Genomic DNA, 26,717 nt, shown 5'->3' with positions numbered 1-26,717 from the left:
GAAATATAATTAAGCGACAAATTCAAATTTCGCTCTTCAACTATGATAAATAATCTCATATTTGGTTTCTAGTTTAAAATTAGAACTGTCAATTACATAAAAATATGTAATTTATTATTTGTTCACTTGTAGTTATTTTTTGTTCAACAAAATTATTAGGTCTAAATATTTTTGGCAAAAACTTACGTGAGACGGTCTCACGGGTCGTATTTTGTGAGACGGATCTCTTATTTGAGTCATCCATGAAAAAGTATTTACTTTTATGCTAAGAGTATTACTTTTTATTGTGAATATCGGTAGGGTTGACATGTCTCACAGATAAATATTCGTGAGACCGTCTCACGAGAGACCTGCTCTACCAAATGAATCAAAATATTGTGAAAGTAGGCACTCAACAAGCTTATCATTTATGACATCTAATTCACAAATATTTCTTATAATTTATAAATTTGTCTAATAATTGGTTAAACAAATGTTTCAATCAAGAAAACAGAACTGCTATTCTACTTAGGGTGGGAAAAATACCGAAATACCGAAATACCGAAAAATCGTACTGAATTTTCGGTATCGGTACAGAATATTTTTTTTCGATATACCGAAAATAATTTTTTATTATTATTTTTTTAAATTTAACTTCGGTATACCGAAAAAATTTTCGGTGTCGGTACGGTACCGGTATGAACTTTTTTCATACCGAAAATTCGGTACACCAAATGTACGGTATACCGAATTTCCGATATCGGTATCGGTATGGAAAAATTCCATACCGATATTTTCGGTACGGTATACGGTACCGTAGTTCACCGTACCGTACCCACCCCTAATTCTACTCGTAAATGCAGTTAAGAAAAACTAAATAAGTTTAATTTCAACCAAATAATAATATCCAGCAGATTGCGTGATTTCGTGAACAAGTACTTAACGAAGTACTGCAAATGACATAAATACACGATTGACATCCGTTAATTTGTCCCATTTTGGATTTTGATCTGTTAAATTGTCAAAGTTTGATTTTGATGTATTAATTTTCGTTATTGTGGTTTAATTGTTGACGTGTCATTTGACAAACCATCAATTTTTTATGTCACGTCAAGCATTTTTCTACGTCATGTCAATATTTCCGATGTCACATGAGTAATTTGACCAAAATAAATGAAAATTAAAATTTAGTATATTAAAACAAAACTTTGTCGGTCATGCATATCGATCCAAAGACCGGTCTTTTATTGAGAATTTTTCAATAAGTCGTTCAGTTTGAATTCACATAAATCAGAAGAACATTTTTATTCAGTGATCAATTGTTGATGAATATGCTGGTATAAAAGAAAGAAACGAAAAGACGATGCATCTGGGATTCTTGTTTTTTATTATTCACCGCAACACTCTTTATATAGAGCTATCACATCTTGCTTCCTAGAACACCGTGAGAAAAAACTCCAAGATCTATGAGTTTTGGATACCGACAATAATTGAAGTGTTGGGAATGTAATCAAAGTCCCACGTTGAAAGATCAAGAGGAAGAACTTGGAGATGCTCTCATTGGAAGCTTAAATTGTTGGCGATTTGTTATTCCAGTGTCAACGATTGAAGAAGGATTTAACTAAAGATTAGTTGGGAAGTTGGAACGAGAATTGTCAGGTAATCAGTTGTGAATGTAATGAATCAAATGGCTATTAACCTCCCTCTGGTGATCAAGGGCCGTTGGATGAAGTACTCCAAGGAAGGCCATGCATATATAAAAGAATGTTGGTCGATCAAGTTGAAAAAGGTCGAAGCATTTGAAGAATTCCCAAAATGAATATATAGAAACTCATGATTGTTGATACCTTTTTCTTTTTTGAGCCAAGAGTGTTCTTTTGTAATTCATATGAGAAGACATAAGAGTGAGCTAGAGAATCGAGAGTCGGGCGTGTTCCTGTATTTCAATTTATCGTGTCATCTGAAACTATCCAAGTCTGATGAGATCGCCACCCATGGATGTAGATCAATTTGATCGAGCCATGTAAACCTTGTGTTCTTTTGCATTCGATCGGTTCTGTAATTGCATTCATAATCGGTTTTGATTCGTGATTGTTCAATGTAGCTGGACTCAAGAATACATATTATTTATAGTATGTTCTTGAGGTCATCATCTTGATTGTTGAATTTATGGGATTGAATCTTTACAAAATAAAGCTTATTACGCACTAACCTTTGTTGTGGATGCAACCAGGGGCGGAGTCAGAATTCAAAATTATCTGGGACTGACTCCGTCCCATAATATATTTAATAAAATAAATAATTAACTAAAAAATTTAAAATTAAAAATATGTAAACATTGATTTCATGAAAACATAGAACAAGGGTATTTAATATTTAATACCTTCAAAAACATGTAGCTAAAACACTACTGAAGTCGTGCTCTTCGATTCTTTTTAGAATAAAACTCATTAATTATTAAATTGTTATCAAATTTTTCAATCAAATCTCGTTCGATGTAGATTACCATAGAATCTCCGAAAAACTATGATTCCATGTTGTTATGAAGAGTTGTTTTAACAAGTTTCATTGATGAAAAATGATCGTTCCGTTGTTGCTGTAGAAACGGGACGAGTTAAAATAAGACGAATCAAGCTGTCAATTAAATAAATATATCAGATTCGATAAATAAGTAAACGACGTAGATAAAAATGTATAAATCACCTATCAATCAAAACGTAGGTTCCTGAATTGATTTTTTAAATTAATTCAGCTCGATAAGTTATTTGGGTTGAAATCGATATTTTGTTCACCCATAGACTGAATAGATGTAATGCCTTATCTTAATTCCAAAAAGGAGTTCTCAAATTTTTTACTATTAAGAATTACTGCGGTCAAAAGCCAACGTCATTTTATATCATTTTTTGAAACTAATGGTAAAAAAATAATAATGACATTGACAAACATCAAAGAATAATATGGACATTAATAGAAAACAAAAAGTTTGATACATCATTTAAGTCATTATGCACAAAATTTAAATCATTGATAAATCATATAATATCACATACTATGATTCACATGAAAAATATGCGTAATTTCTCAAAATCATTACTTTATTTTTCTCAAAATCAATTATTATAAACATATACCTAGTTCATATTAAAAAATTAATATTCTATAAAACTTTTAGTATTAATAAAAATTAAATAAAGATATAATAAAATATGTAGCTACTGCATAATTCTATTACCATATTAGCTAAATTTAATATATTTGTATGTTATTGTAAATATAGTCTGAAATTATATTTGGAACTTGAAAACTAATTTTAAAAATCAACTGACATCAAGTTCTTCAACCTTTTAAGCAAAATGCGAGCAAAAGTCAAATTTGATTATATATATTTGCAGAAAATCATTTTAAAAAGTACTCATATTTAAAAATTCTTCAAATTTACATCAATAAAATAAAGAAAAAAAATACAAAAATAAGACAAAAATAAAAAAAATAGAAAAACTAAAAAAAAATTATAAAATTTAGGTGGGGCTAGAGCCCACCCTAGCCCAAGGGTGGCTCTGCCCTGGATGCAGCGAAACCCGATTAGAGCCAAGGTGTTCATCAAATCACGAGTTCAAGCTTGTCTCGAAACCCTAGATCGCGAAGTTGAAAACGCGCACGATTTCTTTACAAATCCGACTTTTTGGCCTGTGATTTCTTTGAATTAGAGCCACGATTTACTTGCATTTAACCTCATAACATTTCCAATAGAGCTTGCTGTTTTTCTTGTCGATTATCGTCGTTGTGCAAGCACATTTATAATTTAAGGATACTTGAGAAATTTGCTGAGAACTGATCTGTGTTATCGAGACTTGTGTTTGAAGGCGGCTTCGTGGTTTGTTTTGAACCATCTTGTTGGATTCTAGACTTGGACTTCATATTTCATCTTTGTATATGTTGTGATATCAGGGAAATAAACGATGTAACATCGCAGTAGAACATCACAAATAATATTAAAAAATGAATAAGATAAACACCAATATTTATAATGATTCACCTCAAGATGGGCTATCTCCGCTCTAAGCCTTTCAAGGAGATCAATTCTTCATTAATAACAAAGAAGACAAGAGAATTGAAAATATAAAGTATTTCACTCATAACACTATGATTTTAACACTCATTTTTTCTCCACTAATTATATTCATATAAACACTTCTTGAGAAATCTCATACTAAATCATTTATGTCACTTCTACACTTATGATTGTAGATGAGAGGATTTTGTGTTTTGGTGTAATTTTGAAATAAAAAATGAATGTGTATTTATGGGTGAAATTTAGGGAAGAAAACAAAAAATAAAATATCATTGTTTACATAATCAAACCAACTATTTTTTACTAACACAAAATATTTGTTAATTATTTGCAAAAATGACATGCCTTGAATTCAACTCTGTCTTTTGATAAACTGATATTGCACTTGTCTGTATGGACTAGGAATTTGTCCTATTGAGTCGATGGAACTTTGCATACTTTTGGCATTAATAAAAGCATTGTTCCATCTATTCACTCTCCCTAACCAAATTTCAATCTAGGACTTTAAATTCTCCGTGCCAAAGAGTCAAGCAGCTTAGCTGCTTGAATCTCGTACTTATACTCCTTCATTGACTTTTTTTTTTAAATATTTTCTCATCTATTCAGGATTATGTCATCCCAATGAAATTCTAGCCGTTAGTTGGCTCACTTTTGCTTCTTACTGTTTTTGCGACTTTTAAAGCGCAAAATTTGATCATGGGTATCACATCATGTCATTCGAAGAGTTCTCTCTTTAGTTTTCACTAAATTTATTCCTGTCGTTTTCATCGTATCGAAGGGGTTATAATTGACAACAAAATCAAAGCAAAAAATATATTTATTATTATCTTATATTTGAAAGAGAGAAAATATATGATTTATGAATTTGGATTTTGGGCCGTCGTAAGCAAAAATGTTCTCATTGTGTTATATTAAAGCCCAATTGGCCATGGTCCAAAGAGAAAGCCCATTAAGCAGCAGACTGTTGGCCCAAGAGCCCATATTAGAGCTACTAGGGTTTCATAATTCAGTTTCACTCTCGTAATCCTGGAACGTGAGAAACTGAAGGAGGAAGAATCTCGGAATGGGTATCGACAACGAATACATTTGAAATCAAGAAAACTAGTTTGTATCGATTTTTTTAAGCACTAATCAACGTATTGTGTATTTTGTTTGATTTTAGCGAGGATTAAGGTGCACGAATTGAGGCAGAAGGGGAAGGCGGAGCTGTTGGCGCAGCTGAAGGATCTGAAGGCGGAGCTAGCGTTGCTTCGTGTTGCGAAAGTCACTGGCGGCGCACCTAATAAGCTGTCGAAGATAAAGGTGGTTAGGCTGTCGATTGCCCAAGTGCTGACTGTGATTTCTCAGAAGCAGAAAGCTGCGCTTAGGGAAGTTTACAAGAACAAGAAGTATTTGCCTCTCGATCTCCGCCCCAAGAAGACGCGTGCCATCCGCCGCCGCCTCACCAAGCACCAGGTTTGCTATGTTCTTCTTTGTTTTGACATTAAATGTGCTTTTATCTAACTTAATATTTGATATATTGTGCCAACAGCTTGTGTTTGGATTAGAATTTTTGTGCCAACAGCTTGTGTTTGGATTAGAATTTTTGTGCCAACAGCTTGTGTTTGGATTAGAATTTCTCATAAATTTTAAGTTTGTTTGCTTTCCAAATCTATTTTATCAATGATTTTGTTATTCTTGAAATTTGCATTTGATGTTGCATCACCAGTTAATGTTGAATAAAGCAATGCGTTTCTTAAGAATTTTGGGTGAACTTGAAGGATTCATAATCGAGGATGCTGAATAAAGTTTACACGAGTTTAATTGCAACCTATATTCAATTAAATCGTGTCTCCTTAATTTAGAGCTGGCTTCATATGACTCATAATCGATGCAGCATAATTCTTAATTAGTAAATTGCTTAGATTGTTCAACCGGAAAGGAAAATTGTTGAGATAAAACAGACCCCTTTTCAAGTTTTACTTGGACTTTGCATGCTTCGATCCTATTGGAAAAGACAGTAGCTCTAAATTCTTTTGCTGATTGTACTATGGCTGTACCTTTGTGAGCCAAAGTTTGATATTTTGCATGTAATTGATATGATGTTCAGTGTTCTTTCAAAAGGCCATGATTTTGCCAGTAGCATCTTGTTGATGTAACATCGTGTTGCCTTTTTCCATCTGCAAGCCAGATTGAGTTTCTCGCTTATTTGACCTATCCAGTCTATTTTTGTTATCTTCAATTTGTTGTGCTTTACATTCAAATGGAAGTAGGTTTGCAAGTTCTGTACACTCTTAAACAAAGTATCCTCAACATTAGACTCGTGGTTTACCCATTAAGTTCAAGTCAAATCAAGTTTTTAAATGAGTTCTCACAGTAAACTTTATTTTGAATAACAATATTGTGTCTGGTGTCACCCGTAAATCGTAATTATTCTGTTTCATTAGATTTCCTGAATCTAATATTGATTGGAAGAAACCTGAGTACCCATAATGTGCTGTTTGAGGAAATTGTCTCCTTGGGAATCTTGGATCAGTAACAAAACCATATTTGGATGCACGTGTAACCCCTTCAAAATCTTGATCAATGTTGAGCCGAGAGTACAATAGGTGCCAGGTAGCACTCGAGAGTTGAATTGTTACTTCATTTTGGTATTATTGGTCTTTTCTATTTAGTGAAACCCTCCGAATTCGGGTGTTTAAACTAAAAGTAATTTCAGGTACTCACTCCACATTTGTTAACTTATTACTTGCGTCATCTTTCTCCAGGCATCTTTGAAGACAGAAAAGCAGAAGAAGAAAGATATGTACTTCCCCCTCCGAAAGTATGCTATTAAAGTTTAAATTTTCATTTACTTCCAATGATGTTAAATTTTCATTCAATTTCAAAAGGCACAAGAGACTTGTAGTTGGTTCGTTTTTATGCACCATCAACCATTTAGTATAATGATTAGCATCGTTCCTTTCGCCAACCTTAACTATTTTGTATTCGAGTACACATTTGAGTTAGAGGTCAAGTGTCGAGTTCGATTTGTTAATGTTTGATTTTAACATCAGAATCTATTTGGGTGAAAACTTGAATTATGATTCATGCCTTTGGTATATGGCTTAAGATATGCAATATGGCTTTAAAGCTCGGCGAGGAGTCTATTAACAGAAGCTTAATTTGAAATTGGGACAATTTCAAACATGCTCAAGTGTCATTTGGGTTCTACAGTTTCGAGTATGAATCATAGATCATTCAAATTGACTTGGATTAGTTCATGTCCTAGTTTGACACAGAAGTGGATGTAAATGATCCAAGCCAAACAAAACAGTATCATGCTTGAGCTTGATTCGTTTAAGATTGTTTGAGGGCTCGAGCTCTATTCGAACTTCTATTATCAGGCTCGAGCTCGGTTTGTCTTGAAATTCTCGAGTTCGGCTCGTTAAAAGCTCGTTTATCATGTTAATCGAGCCGAGCTCGAGCTTGATTCATTAATAGCTCGTTTACCATGTTTAACAAGCATGGCTTGAGCTCGGCTCGTTTTTGAGCTCGTAAAGTATATAATTGAGATCGAGTTTGAGCTTGATTTGAGTTTGTTAAAAATTAAATATATCTACGATCTAATTTTAAATCTGACATAAAAATGTAAATTCATTAATAAATAATCAAAACGAAAAAAATAACAACTAAAAAAAACATAAACTTATTATAATATAGAATATCTTAAAATAATACATCTAGTAGCATACTGATAACAAATATTCGTCATATCACTGATATCACTATATAAATAACATTGCAATAATTTCACTCATTCAATACTTCAATTCATTTCATTGACATTAGTACTAATATTTTTATTTATCAACTCAACAAATGAGCCGAGCTCGAGCTTACGAGCTATCTAAACGAGTCGAGCTCGAGCTTGCGAGCCTATTATCGAGCATATTTGTGAGCTCACGAGTCGAATATCTTTGAACTTGAGCTTGATTTGATATGATTAACAAACGAATTTAAACGAGCTTTTTATCGAGTCGAGTTACAAACGGTTTGGTTCATTTACATCCCAACATAAACCTCTCTATTTTTAGTCAAAGATTGCATAGCTGAATTAAAAACATATGCTTTTGACTTGTTGAATTGAATTTAGATCAAGTAATATAATTTGATGGTGCTAAGTGCTAACATGGCATACCACAAATAATATAATTGACCAGGGCGGGATAAGACCAGGGCGAGTTCGATAGACAGATCAAATGGTTTTTTCATTAAATTCAAACCGAATTGTTGCCTATGGGGCCACCATTTAGGAAAAAAATAAAGAAAGAATGTAAATTTATTATAGAAAAGATATTATAGATGATTATTGATATTGTTACCTATTCAAATTCTGTAAATCTACTCTATAAATAGAGGTCTCCAATGATGAATAAAGCACACACAAAAATCATTCTCTCTTCTCTATATTCTCTACTATTCACAACACGTTATCAGCACGAGTGCTCTTCAAGGTAAAATTTATAAATTTATTCTTATTCTTGTATGAATGCTCTTGAAGAAGCACAATATTTAGATTTAATATCGATGCTCCCGAAGCAACACAAATTATAGATTTATATTGATGCTCCTGAAGAAGCACAACTTTTAATTTTATGTTGATGCTTCTGAAGTAGAACAACACAACTTTATGTTGAAGATATTGATAGATCTATGAATAAAATATAGATGAATAAGATTTATCAATATTCCCGAAGAATCTTGATCTAAAATCATAAAGATCTATCAATATCTATGAATAATATTGATATAAAATATAATGTTATCATATTCCTGAAGAATTTAGATAACTATCATATGTTTCGACAATATTCTTGAAGAATATTGATTATAAATATATTGTTGTTTTGATTTAAGTTTTTTTCATATCTTGGATTGCTTATTTAAAATTTATATTATTTGGATTTTGATGATTTAAATAGTCGCTAAAATATTGTGTGAATACTAGTATTTACTAGTTTTATGATAATTTTTGAGTCAATCACAACACTATTTTGGATATCAAGTTGGACCAAAAAAAATAATAATAATAATTCTTCACAACCGTAGCAGTGGTGTGAGAAATTCTAGGTGTAGGAGTAATTTTTTTTAAGATATAAATTTTATTATAATTTCTTTAAGTCCAAAGTGTTGGATTTTTTCCTTTTCAAGAAATATATGGCTTGTTTACGAAGTTGGGCATGATTATGTGATATTTGTTTTACGTATTTAGAATAATTGTGCATAAAAGAGTTTTATTTTTTTCTTTAGTTTATAATGCTACAATTTGTAATTAGTGCAATTTGTAATAGATACATAAATTATTAATTGAGCACATCTCAATGTACACCTGCATCGATGTTAGTTTAACAAATAGAATAACAAAACTTCAAAATTACATAGTAAAAGTAGTAACATGCATAATTTGTTATAATATTTATTTTCAATAATAGTAATGCAATTTTACTCTATTTATGTCATGATTCTAATTATATAATTTTTTTTTTAAGTTGCAATGGCGAACATCACCAAACTTGAATTTGAAGCACTTGACTTGACTGGAAAAAATTATTTATCATGGATTTTGGATGCCGAGGTCCACCTTATCTCTATGAATTTAGGATATACAATAAAAGAAGGAAATGAAATGTCCCAGCAGGACCGTGCAAAGACACTTATTTTTCTACGTCATCACCTCAATGATGGGTTGAAAGTCGAATATCTCACTGTGAAAGAGCCACGAGAGCTTTGGAAAAATCTAAAAGAAAGATTTGACCATCAACGAACTGTAATTCTCCCAAGAGCCCGATATGAATGGATGCACCTACGGTTACAAGATTTTAAGTCCGTAAGTGACTATAACTCTGCATTATTCAATACTAGTTCCACACTGATACTTTGTGGAGAGAAAGTTACTGATCAAGACATGTTAGAAAAAACATTCTCCACTTTTCATGCATCAAACGTGCTCCTGCAGCAGCAATATCGTGAACGTGGATTTCAAAGGTACTCTGAACTCATCTCATGCTTACTAGTTGCTGAACAAAACAATGAGCTGCTCATGAAAAATCACCAAATGAGCCCAACTGGATCCACACAATTTCCTGAAGCAAATGGAACTACATTTCCTGAAGAATATGAAATTGCATTTCCTAAAGCGAATGCTAATTCCACTCAAAATCATAACAATGGACGTGGACGTGGGCGTGGGCGTGGGCGTGGCCAAAGAAGATACTATCAGCAACAAAATGGAAAGAAACATAAAACAAGCCACCAGCAGTGGAATTCCAATAATGAAGAAGCAAAGGAGAAGAGTTCCAAAGTATATGAAGAAAAATGTTATAGATGTGGAATGGAAGGGCATTGATCTCGTATCTGTCGTACGGCAAAACATCTTGTGGATCTATACCAAAAATCAATCAAGGAAATGGAAAAATGGAGATAAATTTTGTGGACAATGATGATCCAATTGATATAACTCACTTGGACCTCTCTGATTTCTTTGCTAATCCAGATGGAAATATAGATAATTTGATTGGTGGTGGTGTGTTAGAAAATAATACTGAATTTCTATTGTTTATTAGGTTATCATGGTCTCGTTTTTATTTTGATGTTCAGTTCATGTTTAGGATTTGTCATGGAGGTTTATTTTGTTATTCAATAAATGTTTTCATTATTCAATAAAATATTTCTTTTGAAAGCTTTACACATTATTTATGGAATTTAGCTTATTGAATTATATTTTTATTTTAGATTAACGATGAAATGTCAGGATGAATGCTTAGTGGATAGTGGTACAACACATATCATTCTTCAAAATAAAAGGTATTTTTTTGGAGTTAACATTAGCTGAAAATAATGTTACTAACAATATCGGGTGCATAAAAAATTATTGAAGGTTATGGAAAGGCAAAAATCATTTTACCAAATAATACAAGCCTATATATTGAAAATGCCCTATATGCGAGCAAATCCAGTAGAAATTTGCTTAGCTTTAAAGACATCCGTCGAAATGGATAACATATTGAAACATTAAATGAAAATAATTTCGAATACCTTCGCATAACATCTATTATATCTGGCCAGAAGCAGATAAAAGAAAAATTATGTGCACTTCCTTCAGGAATGTATTTTACAACAATAAAAACAGTCGAAGCAAACATTGTCACAAACCAGAAGTTTGTTGACCAACAGAGCTTCAAATTATGGCATGATCGACTTGGTCACCCTAGGGCAACAATGATGCGCAGAATAATAATTAACTCACATGGACACCCTCTAAAGAACCAGAAGATTTTTTTACACAATGATTATCCATGTGTAGCTTGCTCACAAGGCAAACTAATTATAAGACCTTCCCCTACAAAGATTGATGTTGAAATCCCAACCTTCTTGGAGAAAATTCATGGGGATATTTGTGGACCTATACACCCACCATATAGACCATTTCGATACTTCATGGTATTGATTGATGCGTCTACTAGATGGTCACATGTTAGTTTGCTTTCAACTCGAAATATAGCTTTTGCAAGATTACTTGCGCAAATTATTAAATTACGAGCTTAGTTCCCAGATCACTCAATCAAGACAATTCGTCTTGATAATGCTGCTGAATTTAAATCGCAGACATTTAATGACTATTGTATGTCAATATGGATTTCAGTTGAGCATTCGGTTGCCCATGTCCATACACAAAATGGCTTAGCAGAGTCATTTATTAAGCGTTTGCAATTAATTGCTAGACCATTATTGATGAGAACCAAACTTACATCATCTGTGTGGGGACATGCCATATTACATGCTGCATCATTGATTCGTATAATGCCAACTAATTATCACCAATACTCACCCTTACAACTTGCTTATGGTCGAGAGCCTGATGTTTCTCACCTTCGAGTATTTGGTTGGGCAGTACAAGTCCCTCTCCCACCTACACAGCGAACCAAAATGGGCCCACAACGTAGACTTGGGATTTATGTGGGATATGATTCACCATCTATTATTAGATTTTTGGAACCTTTAACAGGAGATTTGTTTACTGCGAGATTTGCAGATTGCCACTTCGATGAATTGGAATTTCCAAATCTAGGAGAAATAAAGTTGTGTCCCGAAGAACAACAAAAGATTTGTTGGAATGAGAAAACACTATCTCATTATGATCCTCGAAATAATCAATGTGAGCAAGAAGTTGAAAGAATCATTCACTTGCAAAGAATTGCAAATCAATTGCCCGATGCTTTTGTTAATACAAAGAATGTGACAAAGTCACATATACAAGCAGAGAATATCCTTGTAAAAATTGATGTATCCGTAGGACCAGCTATTATTCAACCTGCAAATGAATCTAAAATACGCCAGAAGCGTGGTTGACCAATTGGTTCAAAGGATATTGTACCTCGAAAAAGAAAGGTACAAGAGAAAGAAAATTCAAAAGCTCCCGAAGAAGAAATCTTGGATGATATAGTAAGAGAGATCAATGAACCAAACTTGGATAATATTATTCCTGAAGAATCAAATTCTCATGAAAGTAATGAGATTTCAATAAATTATATATCATATCAAAAATTGTGGGATCGAAATAACACAATTGTTGACAATGTCTTTGCCCTAAATATCGCCCTTGACATCATACATAATGAAGACCCAGAACCACAATCCGTTAAGGATTGTCAACAAAGAGATGATTGGCCAAAGTGGAAGAAGGCCATACAAACTGAATTAGACTCACTAGAAAAACATAAAGTGTTTGGACCTGTAGTACGAACACCTGAAAATGTAATCCAGTAGGATACATATGGGTTTTTGTACGAAAGAGGAATGAAAATGGTGAAATTGTAAGATACAAGGCCCGACTCGTAGCCCAAAGTTTCTCGCAGAGACCTGTAATTGACTATGAGGAAACATATTCACCTGTGATGGATGCCACTACTTTTCGATTCGTAATCAGTTTAGCAGTATCAGAAACTCTTGATATGCGACTTATGGATGTTGTAACTGCTTATCTTTATGGTTCACTTGATAGTGATATATATATGAAAGTGCTTGAAGGATTCAAACTATCGAAAGAAAATGGTGAAGCGCCCAAGGCTATGTTATCAATAAAACTACATAAATCCTTATATGGATTAAAGCAATCTGGTCGCATGTGGTACAATCGTCTTAGTGAATATTTGTTAAAAGAAGGATACACAAATAGTGCTATTTGTCCATGCGCTTTTATGAAAAGAACAGATGAGGGTTTTGCGATTGTGGCAGTATATGTTGATGATCTAAATCTTATTGACACTCCAGAAGAGCTTACTAAAACTGCCAATTACTTGAAAAATGAGTTTGAGATGAAAGATTTAGGAAAGACAAAATTTTTCCTCGGATTGCAGATTGAACATTTGCAAGAGGGAATATTCGTTCATCAATCATTATATACAGAAAAAAATATTAAAGCACTTTTACATGGACAAGACACACCCATTAGCATCACCAAAGTTTGTTCGATCACTTGATGCTAACAAAGATCCTTTTTGACCACCTGAAAATGGAGAAAAAATCGTTGGTCCAGAAGTACCATATCTAATTGCCATTGGTGCACTGTCATATCTCGCAAATTGTACTCGCCCAGATATATCATTTTCTGTTAATATTTTAGCGAGATATAACTCATGTCCAACCCGAAGACATTGGAATGGTGTAAAACACATATTTCGTTACCTTCGGGGTACAATTGATATGAGATTATTTTATTCGACAAAATCAAAGTCTCCTTTAGTCGGATATGCAGATGCAGGATATCTTTCTGATCCACATAAAGCTAAATCCCAGGCAGGTTATGTGTTTACACGAGGAGACACTGCTATATCATGGAAGTCGGTGAAGCAATCCTTAACAGCGACGTCTTCAAATCACTCTGAGATTAGGGGGAGTATCTATTGTTGTACTCTTTTTCCTTCGTTCAGATTTTTCCATTGGGTTTTTACTGATAAGGTTTTAACGAGGCAGCATTTGAACTCCCACATCTCTTAGAAGTGATTTAATGAGTCGATAATCATCTAAGGGGGAGTATTATAGAAAAGATATTATAGATGATTATTGATATTGTTACCTATTCAAGTTCTGTAAATCTACTCTATAAATAGAGGTCTCCAATGATGAATAAAGCGCACAAAAAAATCATTATCTCTTCTCTATATTCTCTACTATTTACAACAAATTGTGTATTTTTGAGGAACTTTATTAGCAACTTTGGTAGGTTTCGTTAGAGCGGCCAACTACAAACAAAAACATATGATTCTATTAGATTACAATTATTTAAGTTTGCAAGATATTGAATGAATCATTACATTAGTCATGCTAGAATAAAATTAGGTAAAATAATAATCAAAACTTGAGATCATAATAAGATAATTTGTAAAAAGCTTCGTTTGGTACGTGTGATAGGATAAGTAAATGATTAGTAATTAGAGGATTAAAAAATGAGATATATTGATTAATAGTATGGTGGGATAAATAACATGGTGTTTGGTATGATTTTAAAATGATGGACTAATTTTGTAAATTTTATTGCAATGACCAAAATGTCCCAAGTGTTAATTAAATATATATTCTTAAAATAATTGGATTGATAATTAAATATTTATAATTATAATTTACATTTATGAAAATTAATTTAAATATATTTATTAAAAATAAATTTGTAAATATACATTTATTTTAATAATTAAAATAGCAATAATATTTTGAATGTTAATGTTAAATAAATTTTAATAATAATTACAATATTATTGTTTTTTAAAATAATTATAAATATTCTTAAAATAATTTGATAGTTAATTAAATATTTATAATTATAATTTACATTTATTAAAATTAATTTAAATATATTTATTAGAAATATATTTGAAAATATTACGGTAATCGTTAAACAAAATAAACTAGAATTTAATAAATATTTATTTTTTAAAAGAATTAATTAACAAGATTAGGAATTTATAAAAATTTAATTTAAGATAGATTTGTATTACAATTTATTTTCTTTAAAATGAGTGAAAATAATAAAAATATATGAAATTAATTTATAAAAAATATAATAAAAATTTAAATATTATATTAATTTATTATTATCACTATTCAAGAATTATACATTATCACACTTTTGAGGAGGGATATTTAATACACAAATAACATAAATAGTAAGGGCTTTCAATCATAATCAAGGGCCTCCATGCTAAATTAAAAATGAACCAAACATGAGATAAGAGATGATTATTTAATAATCATTCCATTATCATGGCTACCAAACATAACCTAAAGGAAAATCAAGAGTTTAAAATCAAAGTTCATAGTCAACCTGATTGGTTTGGTGACGACTTACTCATACTGAGATATTATTATAATCTTATTTTAGAAGTATTCTGTCGCTGTATCGTTTGAATTTTTATATACATTGACGACAGTATTCAGAAAGTGACGGGAGTCTCATGTTTTATTTTTTAAATATAAAAATAACATATATAACCTAAATATCTTTGGTAAAAACTTGTGTGACCTTGTGAGACGGATATTTTATTTGGAACATACATGAAAAAGTATTACTTTTTATGCTAAGAATATTACTTTTTATTGTGAATATCGATAGGATTGATCTGTCTCATAGATAAAGATTCGTGAGATCGTCTCACAAGAAACCTACTTAATATATTTTATATAATATAATTGAATTATATATATAGTTCAAAACGCACTACCGTGTTTGACTAAATCAACATTGAAAATCTTCACATATAATTGGACAGAAGGTCAAACAATGCATGACCATTATACAATATTTTTAATATATGTAGTAATTATACTATATTAGAAATATTCTTCCTAATTATTTTTTTAAAAAAATGTAACATTCTTCCTCTATTATTAATGATTTTGGTCTCTTCGTATATCTTATGCTCTTAGTAGGGATGATAATAGGTATGAGTAAAAATGGCATGCCATCCGAATCTACTCGTTTGGGTCGGGTTTGGGTAAAAATTTTGAATGACAAGGAATAAATCCATGATAATTTACAAAAGCCTTCACGAAGAATAAGAAGCACATGCCTCGTATTTACCAATTTATCACCTTTAGTTCCTAGATTCGATTCTTGTGTTGGGTGTTGTCACGCCCCGAGACTCGGGATTGACACCGGCGTTGTTTAACAATCACACAATCGAAACAACAAGCCTTTGTAGTACAGTATAAACCGAAACCAGTTTATATATTATAATTCAAATGAAATAACGATTGTCCTTACAATCCCGAAATCTCAAAAACGACAGAGTTTAACGCGGAAACATAAAACTGAATAACAATAATAAACTTTAAACTTAATCTAATTCTCGAATCATCACCATCCCTAAAATTGTTCGGAATATTCTTCCTCGAGTTCTTCTTCGGGCTTATCTGGGAAGGCTTGTAAGGAGGGTGAGTATTTGGGAATACTCAGCAAAGTGGGAGAATATCGAGCACAATAAAACAACATGCATAATTTTCGGAAGAAAAACATGACTTGCATAATATTTTTCATATCACATGCATGACACTTACCAAGCACTGCGACTCATCTACTTTCTATGGTTTACTGACGTCAGTCCCTAATTTTTACTCCTCTAAGGGGGCGAGGCCGTATAGCGGTTATATCCCCTACCGCGTAAGGGTACGTCATGGTTGGGATTCCATCTATATACAGTCGACTCCTCACAGTGCTTAAAACCGAATGACAACAACACAAGAAAATGAGTAGGAAAAGAATTGTACTCGACCAAAATTTTTATCCAAAAACCGTAAAATCACGTATGCATAAACCGAAATTTTGAAATTTAAGAACAACCCACTTACAGTGTCTTGGATGCTAAGAAAACGTGGTGTGCACAGCTTGGATTGGATTTGCTTCTTGTTCCTCGATCGGGCAGCGCTTCGGCTTCAATTTCTAGCCTAACCTCGGGACGATTTTTGTGCAGTATTTTGGCTAGGGAGGAGCTGCTGGAATTCGAACTTTCACCAAGGATTTTCGAGTTTGAGGTGTAGAAAATGCTAGGGATTGGTGAACTATTTATAGGGGAAGAGAATAAGGCTAATAAGGGAGTTCAAATCATGCCCAAATTGGTACCAAATCTCCCAAAGTTTGACTCCAACCGATTTGCTTCTAAATTCAGCTCCTAAATTCCTAATTAAATACCCTTGATTGGCTCGAAAATTGGGTGCAATTTGAGGGGAAGATTTGCTCCATGCTTTTAGCTTAAGTTGCATATAATCCCCCAATTAAGCACCACCATAATTAAGGCAAAAAATCTAGTGGAAATTTCGAATTTTGCAAGGTCCATGTAATCATCCTTCTAAACCTTGCATGATATCTCCCAAATCTTGCAATATTTCATACATAATTTTCGAAAATATGCTTGTACAATTGCATGAATTAATATCTTGACCATAAGGATTTCCCAAAACATTTTCCAATATATATATCTTATTCTAATACAATAAACAAAATCATATGCTATTAAATTTCCTTAGAATTGTTTAATTAAATGAGTGAAAAATCCGGTTCTTACATCCCTCTCTCCTTATGAGAAGTTTTGTCCTCGAAACTTGAGTTGGCTTGGTCTCCAAACAGGTAAGGATACTCCTTTCGCATCTTCTCCTCAACTTCCCAAGTTGCTTCTCGCTCTTTGTGGTTGGGCCACTGCACTTTGACATAGGGAATAATACGTCGTGTAAGAATTTGTTCCTTGGCGTCCACAATTCTGATGGGGACCTCTTCGTATTTCAGTTCTTCTCCCAAGTTTCCTTCGGTCAAGGGTGGTTCTACTTCCAACACGTGACTTGGGTCTGGAATGTACCTTCTTACTTGGGATACGTGGAACACATTGTGGATCCTTGACATGCTTGGTGGCAGTGCCAGTCTGCATGCTAGCGTGCCCACTTTTTCCAAGATCTCGAAGGATCTAACATATCGAGGGTTCAGTTTCCCGGCTTTACTGAATCAGACAACTCCTCTCATAGGCGAGACTTTCACATAAGCCTTCTCGCCCATGTTGAACTCTATAGGCCTTCTCTTAAGATCTGCCCAGCTCTTCTGTCGATCTTGAGCTGTCTTGAGCTTTTCCCGAATGATTTTAACCTTGTCCACGGTCATCTGTACTAGCTCAGGTCCCGCCACGGCTTTCACTCCCACTTCGTCCCAATAGGGTGGTGACCGACATTTCCTTCCATAAAGGGCTTCGTATGAAGCCATTCCAATGCTGTTGTGATAGTTGTTGTTGTAAGAAAACTCGATCAAGGGTAAATGAGTGCTCCAGTTGCTGTTGAATTCAAGAGCGCATGCTCGCAGCATATCTTCTAAGGTTTGGATGGTTCTCTCCGTTTGCCCATCTGTTTGAGGATGATAGGCCGTACTTAGGGTCACTTTCGTTCCCATGGCCTCTTGAAAGCTCTTCCTAAAGCGCGAGACGAACCTCGGGTCTCTATCAGATAAGATGCTCACTGGCACTCCATGCAGCCTCACGATGTTGTCCATGTATAGTGATGCCAACTTGTCGAGATTGTAATTCATGCGGACGGGTAGGAAGTGTGCAGTCTTGGTGAGTCTTTCCTGGATCACCCATATACCGTCCTGGCATTGCCTAGACTTCGGCAATCCTACCACAAAGTCCATGGAAATATGCTCCCATTTCCACTCGGGAATTTTCAGAGGTTGCAGTAATCCTCCAGGTCGCTGGTGTTCTGCTTTGACCTGCTGGCATATCTGACATCTGGAGACGAATTCAGCTACATCTCATTTCATGCTGTTCTACCAGAAATTATTCTTGAGGTCCCTGTAAATTTTCGTACTGCCTGGATGGACTGAGAATTTAGACTTGTGCGCCTCTGCCATTATCTCTTGGCGAAGGTTATCACTGTCGGGCACACATAGTCTTCCTTTCATCCATAAGATTCCCTTGTCATCAATTTGATGGTCTTGAGATTTCCCTTCTCTGACTTGACCCTTAGGTTTGGTGAGTAACGGGTCTCGATCTTGGTTTAACTTGACGGTCTCCTGCAGACACGGCTGGGCCGAGAGGGAAGCTAGAGTTACCCTGCATGGGCCCTTCCGACTTAGCGCATCAGCCACTTTGTTTGCTTTACCCGGATGGTAGCTTATGGTCAAGTCATAGTCCTTCAGAAGTTCGATCCATCGTCTTTGCCTCATATTCAGCTCCTTTTGGATGAATAAGTACTTGAGGCTCTGATGATCTGTGAAGATTTCACATTTAGCACCATAGAGGTAGTGCCTCCAAATCTTTAAGGTGAAGACAACCGCTGCCAGCTCCAGATCATGAGTAGGATAGTTATGCTCGTGCGGTTTCAACTGCCTTGATGCGTATGCGATCACTCTTCCTTCCTACATGAGCACGCATCCTAGACCTTCCTTAGAGATGTCACTGTAAATAGTGAAATCTTTATTCTCTGCGGGCAGGATCAACACTGGTGTGGACGCGAGTTTCTCTTTCAATGTGTGGAAACTCTTCTCGCAATCCTCACTCCAGGTGAATTTAGCATTCTTCTGTGTGAGTTTCGTCAGTGGCACGGCTATCGAGGAAAACCATTCGACAAACTTTCGGTAGTAACCTGCCAATCCAAGAAAGCTTCTGATGTCGGTGGCGTTCTTAGGTTTCGGCCACTCAGTAATTGCTTCTACTTTCCTTGGATCAACTGACACTCCTTCTTTCGATATTACGTGTCCTAGAAATGACACACTCCTTAGCCAGAATTCACACTTGCTAAACTTAGCATAGAGCTTATTCTCTCTTAAGGTTTGCAGAGCAAGGTGAAGGTGCTCTTTATGGCTCGCCTCGTCAGGAGAATAGACGAGGATATCATCGATAAATACCACTATGAACTGATCCAGGAATGGCTTGAATACTCTGTTCATCAGGTCCATAAATGTTGTCAGTGTGTTGGTCAGACCAAAAGGCATCACTGTGAATTCATAATGTCCATATCTGGTTCGAAAGGCTATTTTGGGGATATCTTCAGTCTTGACCTTCAACTGGTGGTAACTTGTCCTCAGATCCAGTTTAGAAAAGACGGCGGCTCTTTTAAGCTGATCAAACAAATCGTCTATCCGAGGTAGAGGGTACCTGTTCTTGGTTGTGATCTTGTTCAATTCTCTATAATCGATGCACAATCTCATACTCCCGTCTTTCTTCTTCACGAAGAGTACTGGAGCTCCCCATGAGGACACACTCGGTCGAATTTGCCTTTTATCTAGCAACTCTTGGAGTTATTCTTTCAGCTCCTTGAGTTCAGCTGGTGCCATTCTGTAAGGTGTTTTAGAGATTGGTGCAGCACCGGGAACCAGATTGATCTCGAACTCCACTTCGAGGTTCGGGACCGTGTCCGAGAGTTCTTCTGGAAAAACATCTGGGAACTCTTTCACTATTGGGATGTCCTCCAGTTTCAGCTCGACTTCTTCTTTTATTTCGCTGACCATTTCCAGGTAGATGTCTTCTCCGGATTGCATGGCCCTCCAAGCTTGAGATGTGGAAAGCAGCGATTTTCGTTCCTTGGATTTACCGTGAAATACGACTTCTTCCCGATTTGGGGTTCTGAGATTGACTCTATTTCCCTTACAATCTACTATTGCGTTGTTTCTTGCTAACCAATCCATCCCTAAGATGATGTCGAAGTCGACCATGATCAACTGTATCAAGTCGGCGCTAAAAGCCTGATTACTGATACTGATTTTACAATCTCTGTAAATTTCGTGAGTTTCAATGGCCCTACTTGTAGGTATGGCTATTCGAAAATGTTCAACTAGATTCTCGGGCTTATGTCCTAACTTCTTAACAAATCTCTTAGACATAAAGGAATGGGTAGCACCACAGTCAAATAATGCATAAGCAGGAACTTGCTGAATAAGTACGGTACCTGACACGACTTCATTGGCGTCGTCTACCTCTTCCTGAGTGATGGCAAAGATCCTGGCGTTAGGTTTGTCCTGCTTTGGTTTACTAGGGTCTGTTCCCGCATTTGGCCCAGTTCCTCTGTTTGGCCCTGCTGGTCGGTTGGCGGCGGTAGGACACTCTACAATTCTGTGCCCCGATTTTCCAACCCCAAAGCATACCCCACTGGCCCTTCGGCATTCCCCGGCGTGTCTGAAGCCACAAGTTGGGCATGGCTTGAGTCCTTGATAATGAGTGGTGGGGGATTGCCCTGATGGAGGTGAACCTGACTGATTGGGCTTTTTGAACATTGGTTTTCCTTGAGAATGTTGGTCGCTAGAGGGTCGCTTGTTCCTGTTTTCCCCTTTCTTTGATGAATGTCAGCTTCGGCTCGGATAGCCACGCCCATCAGGCCTGAAAAGTTGGCAGGTTGGTAGACTGCTAGAGCTGATTGGATTCTGCTGTTCAACCCTTCTTAAAGCGGTGCAATTTCAGAACTTCATCCGCCATGATTGCCGAAGCATATGATCCAAGGGCATTGAACTGAGAGGTGTATTCCACAACTGATATATCTGGAGCTTGACTGAAATTTTCAAACTCACTCAGTTTCTGTAGTCTGACCTCGGCTGGATAATAATGTTTCAGGAAAGCTTCTCTAAAATGCTGCCACGTGATTGGTCTTGCAGCTGTCATGGTTGGCGAGATTGCTTCCCACCACTTGCCTTCTTTATCCTCCAGGAAAGGCACTATCACGTCCGCTTTCAGTGCCTTCGGGACTTCCAACAGTCGCAGCTGAGTCTCCATGCTTTTCAGCCAGCTCTGGCTAACTTCAGGGTCGGCAGATCCACTGAAGGTTGGGCACATGTTCTTGCGGAGTGATTCGTAGTGGAACTTAACTCCGTGCTGTGGTGGAGGTGGTGGTGGCTGATTGGCGTTTGGGTTTTCTAACCCTTGTAGTGTTGTCGCCACGATCGTGGCTATAGCCACCAGGTCTGCTTGGTTAAGACTGAACCCAGGTGGTGGTCCATTATCTCCTTCGTTGGCATTGTTGTTGTTAGCATAGCTGGGGTTGTGGTTCTGTCTTGGAGGTCTACCGGCCATTACCTACAATTTTTTTAAAACGTTTCTAAGAATTTGCTGAGCATAACGACATGATTGAATAAATAAGTTATGCTGGAACAACTGAGATTAATAAATAATCATAACTTTATTAATTTTCGAATGTAGATGAACAACTGAATGCAACAAATAGTACTGAACGAAAACAAATAGTACTGAATGAAATAATATAGCGATAAAAAAAACTCCTAGTAATAATAAAGGAAGGTCGCTAAGACACACTAGTCATCTATCTCTCCATCCCCAACTGCTGCTATAGGCTCATCTATCTCTATCGGCTCCTCTTTTTCCGATTCCTCCTCTGGCTCGTCCTCTTGCAGTATCTCCACCATATGTGTGAGCTGGGTGTTCTCTTCCATGAGCTGCGCCACATGTGCCTTAAGTCCCTGTATCTCTGCATCAGCCACGTCCATGTCGTCATTCCAATGCTGCTGATACTGCAGATGATACTGTTTCTTCTGCTTGATTTGGTCCTTCATTGCTTCAACTTCCTGAGTCAGACGTTGGTTCACATACGCAAGGCTGTTCATGGCCTCACCTGAATTCTCCAGTCTCCTCTTACTTTTGGCATTCTGCTGTTTCTCTTCCTCCAGCTCCTTGCGATAACGCTCTGTTCCTCTCGTAACTTTCCATGTTGATACTGGCACTGTTCTATGACATCTCTTAGGTCCATGTTATCACTTCTAACTTGCTCACCCTGATAGATAGACTGGTTAAGGCGGACACGAATCTCCTCTTTCTCAGCGGCTAAAGTCTCGACCTCCCTCTTCCTCTCACTCAGTCTGGCTCTAAGTCGCTGAATCTGACGGGACTGATATTGAAGGGCAAGCTCCTTCAAACGAATGGCAGCTCGGGCACGGGTGTGGGTCGCATGGGAGTAGATGGAGCCATTTCCTGAAATCAAAATTGAAATGTTTAGAATCAGAAAGAGACAATATAGAACAATGGACAGTATGCAATATATACGAAATTTTCGAAAATTACATAAAAATATTTTTTTTTCCAAAAATGGAAAGTTTGGAATTAGACATATGGGTTCGAAGCATATGTCGAGAGGATTCCAGAACAATCGACGAAATGGAATTCGGAATTTCCTATTAGAAGTTATAGGGTCTACGAATATTTCCTAAAACGGCAAAAACGACGTTTCGGAGGCCTAAACGAAGGAATTTCGCGATTTCAGCCACTACCTCACGACGAAGTGATGATTTCCACTCGTTGGACCGTTTCGGAGGGGATAAGCATCGGCCTTTCTCAAAAATCCCACCGAAATTTTTTTTTTTGTAATAATTTTTCTCATTTTTCCCAACCGGATTATGAACCTGGCAGCTCTGATACCACTTAAATTTCACGCCCCGAGACTCGAGATTGACACCGGCGTTGTTTAACAATCACACAATCGAAACAACAAGCCTTTATAGTACAGTGTAAACCGAAACCAGTTTATATATTATAATTCAAATGAAATAACGATTGTCCTTACAATACCGAAATCTCAAAAACGACAGAGTTTAACGCGGAAACATAAAACTGAATAACAATAATAAACTTTAAACTTAATCTAATTCTCGAATCATCACCATCCCTAAAATTGTTCGGACTCTTCTTCCTCGAGTTCTTCTTCGGGCTTATCTGGGAAGGCTTGTAAGGAGGGTGAGTATTTGGGAATACTCAGCAAGTGGGGGAATATCGAGCACAATAAAACAACATGCATAATTTTCGGAAGAAAAACATGACTTGCATAATATTTTTCATATCACATGCATGGCACTTACCAAGCACTGCGACTCATCTACTTTCTATGGTTTACTGACGTCAGTCCCTAATTTTTACTCCTCTAAGGGGACGAGGCCGTATAGCGGTTATATCCCCTACCACGTAAGGGTACGTCATGGTTGGGATTCCCATCTATATACAGTCGACTCCTCACAGTGCTTAAAACCGAATGATGACAACACAAGAAAAGGAGTAGGAAAAGAATTGTACTCGACCGAAATTTTTATCCAAAAACCGAAAAATCACGTATGCATAAACCGAAATTTTGAAATTTAAGAACAGACCACTTACAGTGTCTTGGATGCTAAGAAAACGTGGAGTGCACAGCTTGGATTGGATTTGCTTCTTGTTCCTCGATCGGGCAGCGCTTCGGCTTCGATTTCTAGCCTAACCTCGGGACGATTTTTGTGCAATATTTCGGCTAGGGAGGAGCTGCTGGAATTTGAACTTTCAGCAAGGATTTTCGAGTTTGAGGTGTAGAAAATGCTAGGGATTGGTGAACTATTTATAGGGGAAGAGAATAAGGCTAATAAGGGAGCTCAAATCATGCCCAAATTGGTACCACATCTCCGCAAGTTTGACTCCAACCATCCCTTTTCATGGCTGCTGATTTGCTTCTAAATTCAGCTCCTAAATTCCTAATTAAATACCCTTGATTGGCTCGAAAATTGGGTGAAATGGGAGGGGAAGATTTTCTTCATGCTTTTAGCTTAGGTTGCATATAATCCCCCAATTAAGCATAGGGATGTAGTCGAGTCGAGTCGAGTCGAGCCGAATTCTTGAATGTTTGAGTTTGGTTCGTTTATAATCGAGCCGAGCTCGAGCTTTATTTAACGAATATATGCATGGCTCACGAGGTTATTCAAGCCTTTATCGAGTCTAAATAAGCTTAATAAATATGAATTATACATTTAAATTTTCATTAAATTAATTAACAAGTAAATTATATATTTAAAGAAAAATATATTATTCTTATTAGAATTTATAAATTTATTATAATAAAAAAATTTAATAGATTTTTTTATATATTTCATAAATAATATGCAAAATCAATAAATCAAATATCAAAACTATTATTTTTTCATCTAAAAGATTACTCATGAACTTACCAACGAACATGTTCACGAGCTAACGAGCCGAATACTGTAAAGCTTGAGTTTGGTTTGTTTATCTTAACGAGCCTCATTAAACGAGCTCAAACGAGCTTTTATCGAATCAAGCTTTGAATAGCTCACGAACGGTTTGATTCGTTTACATCCCTAATTAAGCATCACCATAATTAAGGCAAAAATCTAGTGGAAATTTTGAATTTTGCAAGGTCCATGTAATCATCCTTCTAAGCCTTGCATGATATCTCCCAAATCTTGCAATATTTCATACCTAATTTTCGAAAATATGCTTGTACAATTGCATGAATTAATATCTTGACCATAAGGATTTCCCAAAACATTTTCCAATATATATATCTTATTCTAATACAATAAACAAAATCCTATGCTATTAAATTTCCTTAAAATTGTTTAATTAAATGAGTGAAAATCCCGGTTCTTACAGGTGTGGTGGTGTCAAAGAAATTTGTAATCTTGGTTCTCACCGCGTTTATAGGTATTGATTCAAGAGTCAAATCTTTTGACGCATGTCTTTGAGATATTAGGTTAATTCCAATATTTGATATTGAGTTTCATCCTAAGTTGGTGGTGTTTTTACCATATATGGTTTTGAGTTCTATCATGAGTTGGTGTGATTCGTAATAGAAATGTGTCTTAGTATATGAAAATGGATCCTGATGCCCTAGGGAATCCATTTGAATAGTATTTGATCATGAACGATAATCACCCATTATATCCTAACCTCAAACAAATAGTATGTTAGAGTAAATGTTCAGCAAAACAACTTCTGGATTGAAATTTATTGACTCTTATCTAATAAAAAATATTTGTTTTAATAATATTTTACGTTTTAACGAATTATGACATTTATTTTATCTGTATATCAACGCAAGCTACATAGATAAAGACCTTGAATATATACTACGGTAAAATGAGGTCGTACATCTAACGTTTTATGAAACACATATTAGTTATCTTATATTCTAAAATCATTCATAGTCGATTCAGTCGTCTAAAATAAAGATAAAAGCCGTTCGAGCTCGAGACTAGCATATGTGATGTTATAAGTTACGTTTCATCGGTATAAGCATAAAAATGTCTAATCATGCAGATAGGTAATCATATGATTTGTGATTGAACAATCTTTCCTATGACTTTCCAAGTTGTTATCTGATGGATCGGTTCGGGTACCTTTGAATGTGTTTCAAACACAATATTCTCAATGAGCTGCAATAGCTCGTATTCTAAGAATGTAAACACCAATGAATTAGATCGATTTTGGTTTTAAACCAAGCGAAAAATACTCGAAATAATCATTCGTTAAGAAAACTAATCAGTTTTATATCTTGTGCAACTGAATAACTGAAAATTACATGGGATCAGTTATGGCTTATATCAGTTCAGTTATGGACAGGGCTGAACTGATAAAATCAGTTAAGAACAAAAATAAGAAGTTAAACAGAAATAACACAAGATATGTTTATGGATGTTCGGAGACTTCAACTGCTCCTACGTCACCCCTTCTACCACCTCGGGTAGGTTTCACTAGAAGACTTTGATTTATACAAAGATCAGCTTAGAAGTTACCTTACTGCCTAACTGAACTCCTAGTTTAGACTGAATGTAGCACCTTCCAGCCAACACTTGTTTAACGTCTATGTGTCAAAGATTACATACACAAGTTCTACGTCTTTGTGCTAGACTCACTCAACT

The 26,717-nt window shown here is 35.5% G+C and overlaps 4 protein-coding genes across 4 annotated transcripts; 2 read left to right on the top strand and 2 right to left on the bottom strand.

Annotated features, from left to right (window-relative positions):
* The first annotated feature begins 5,011 nt into the window (after positions 1 to 5,011).
* LOC142555129 (large ribosomal subunit protein uL29-like) lies at positions 5,012 to 7,120 on the top strand. The gene is made up of 3 exons (XM_075665826.1): positions 5,012 to 5,118; positions 5,214 to 5,506; positions 6,799 to 7,120. The coding sequence occupies exons 1-3, from the start codon at positions 5,115 to 5,117 to the stop codon at positions 6,871 to 6,873; spliced, it is 372 nt and encodes a 123-aa protein (XP_075521941.1). The 5' UTR covers positions 5,012 to 5,114; the 3' UTR covers positions 6,874 to 7,120.
* A 2,446-nt stretch (positions 7,121 to 9,566) lies between these two features.
* On the top strand, positions 9,567 to 10,418 carry LOC142504373 (uncharacterized). Its single transcript, XM_075617249.1, has one exon. The coding sequence runs from the start codon at positions 9,567 to 9,569 to the stop codon at positions 10,416 to 10,418; it is 852 nt and encodes a 283-aa protein (XP_075473364.1).
* Positions 10,419 to 19,457: 9,039 nt separating this feature from the next.
* Positions 19,458 to 20,033, bottom strand: LOC142504372 (putative mitochondrial protein AtMg00860). The gene has a single exon (XM_075617248.1). It carries the CDS (start codon positions 20,031 to 20,033, stop codon positions 19,458 to 19,460), a length of 576 nt encoding a protein of 191 aa, XP_075473363.1.
* A 306-nt stretch (positions 20,034 to 20,339) lies between these two features.
* LOC142504371 (uncharacterized) lies at positions 20,340 to 21,311 on the bottom strand. Its single transcript, XM_075617247.1, has one exon. It carries the CDS (start codon positions 21,309 to 21,311, stop codon positions 20,340 to 20,342), a length of 972 nt encoding a protein of 323 aa, XP_075473362.1.
* Between the last annotated feature and the right edge of the window lie 5,406 nt (positions 21,312 to 26,717).

This window comes from Primulina tabacum, chromosome 9 (assembly GCF_025594145.1).
Source record: "Primulina tabacum isolate GXHZ01 chromosome 9, ASM2559414v2, whole genome shotgun sequence".
In the NCBI taxonomy this organism is placed as follows: Eukaryota; Viridiplantae; Streptophyta; class Magnoliopsida; order Lamiales; family Gesneriaceae; genus Primulina; species Primulina tabacum.
This window is presented reverse-complemented; position numbering and strand designations above follow the sequence as displayed.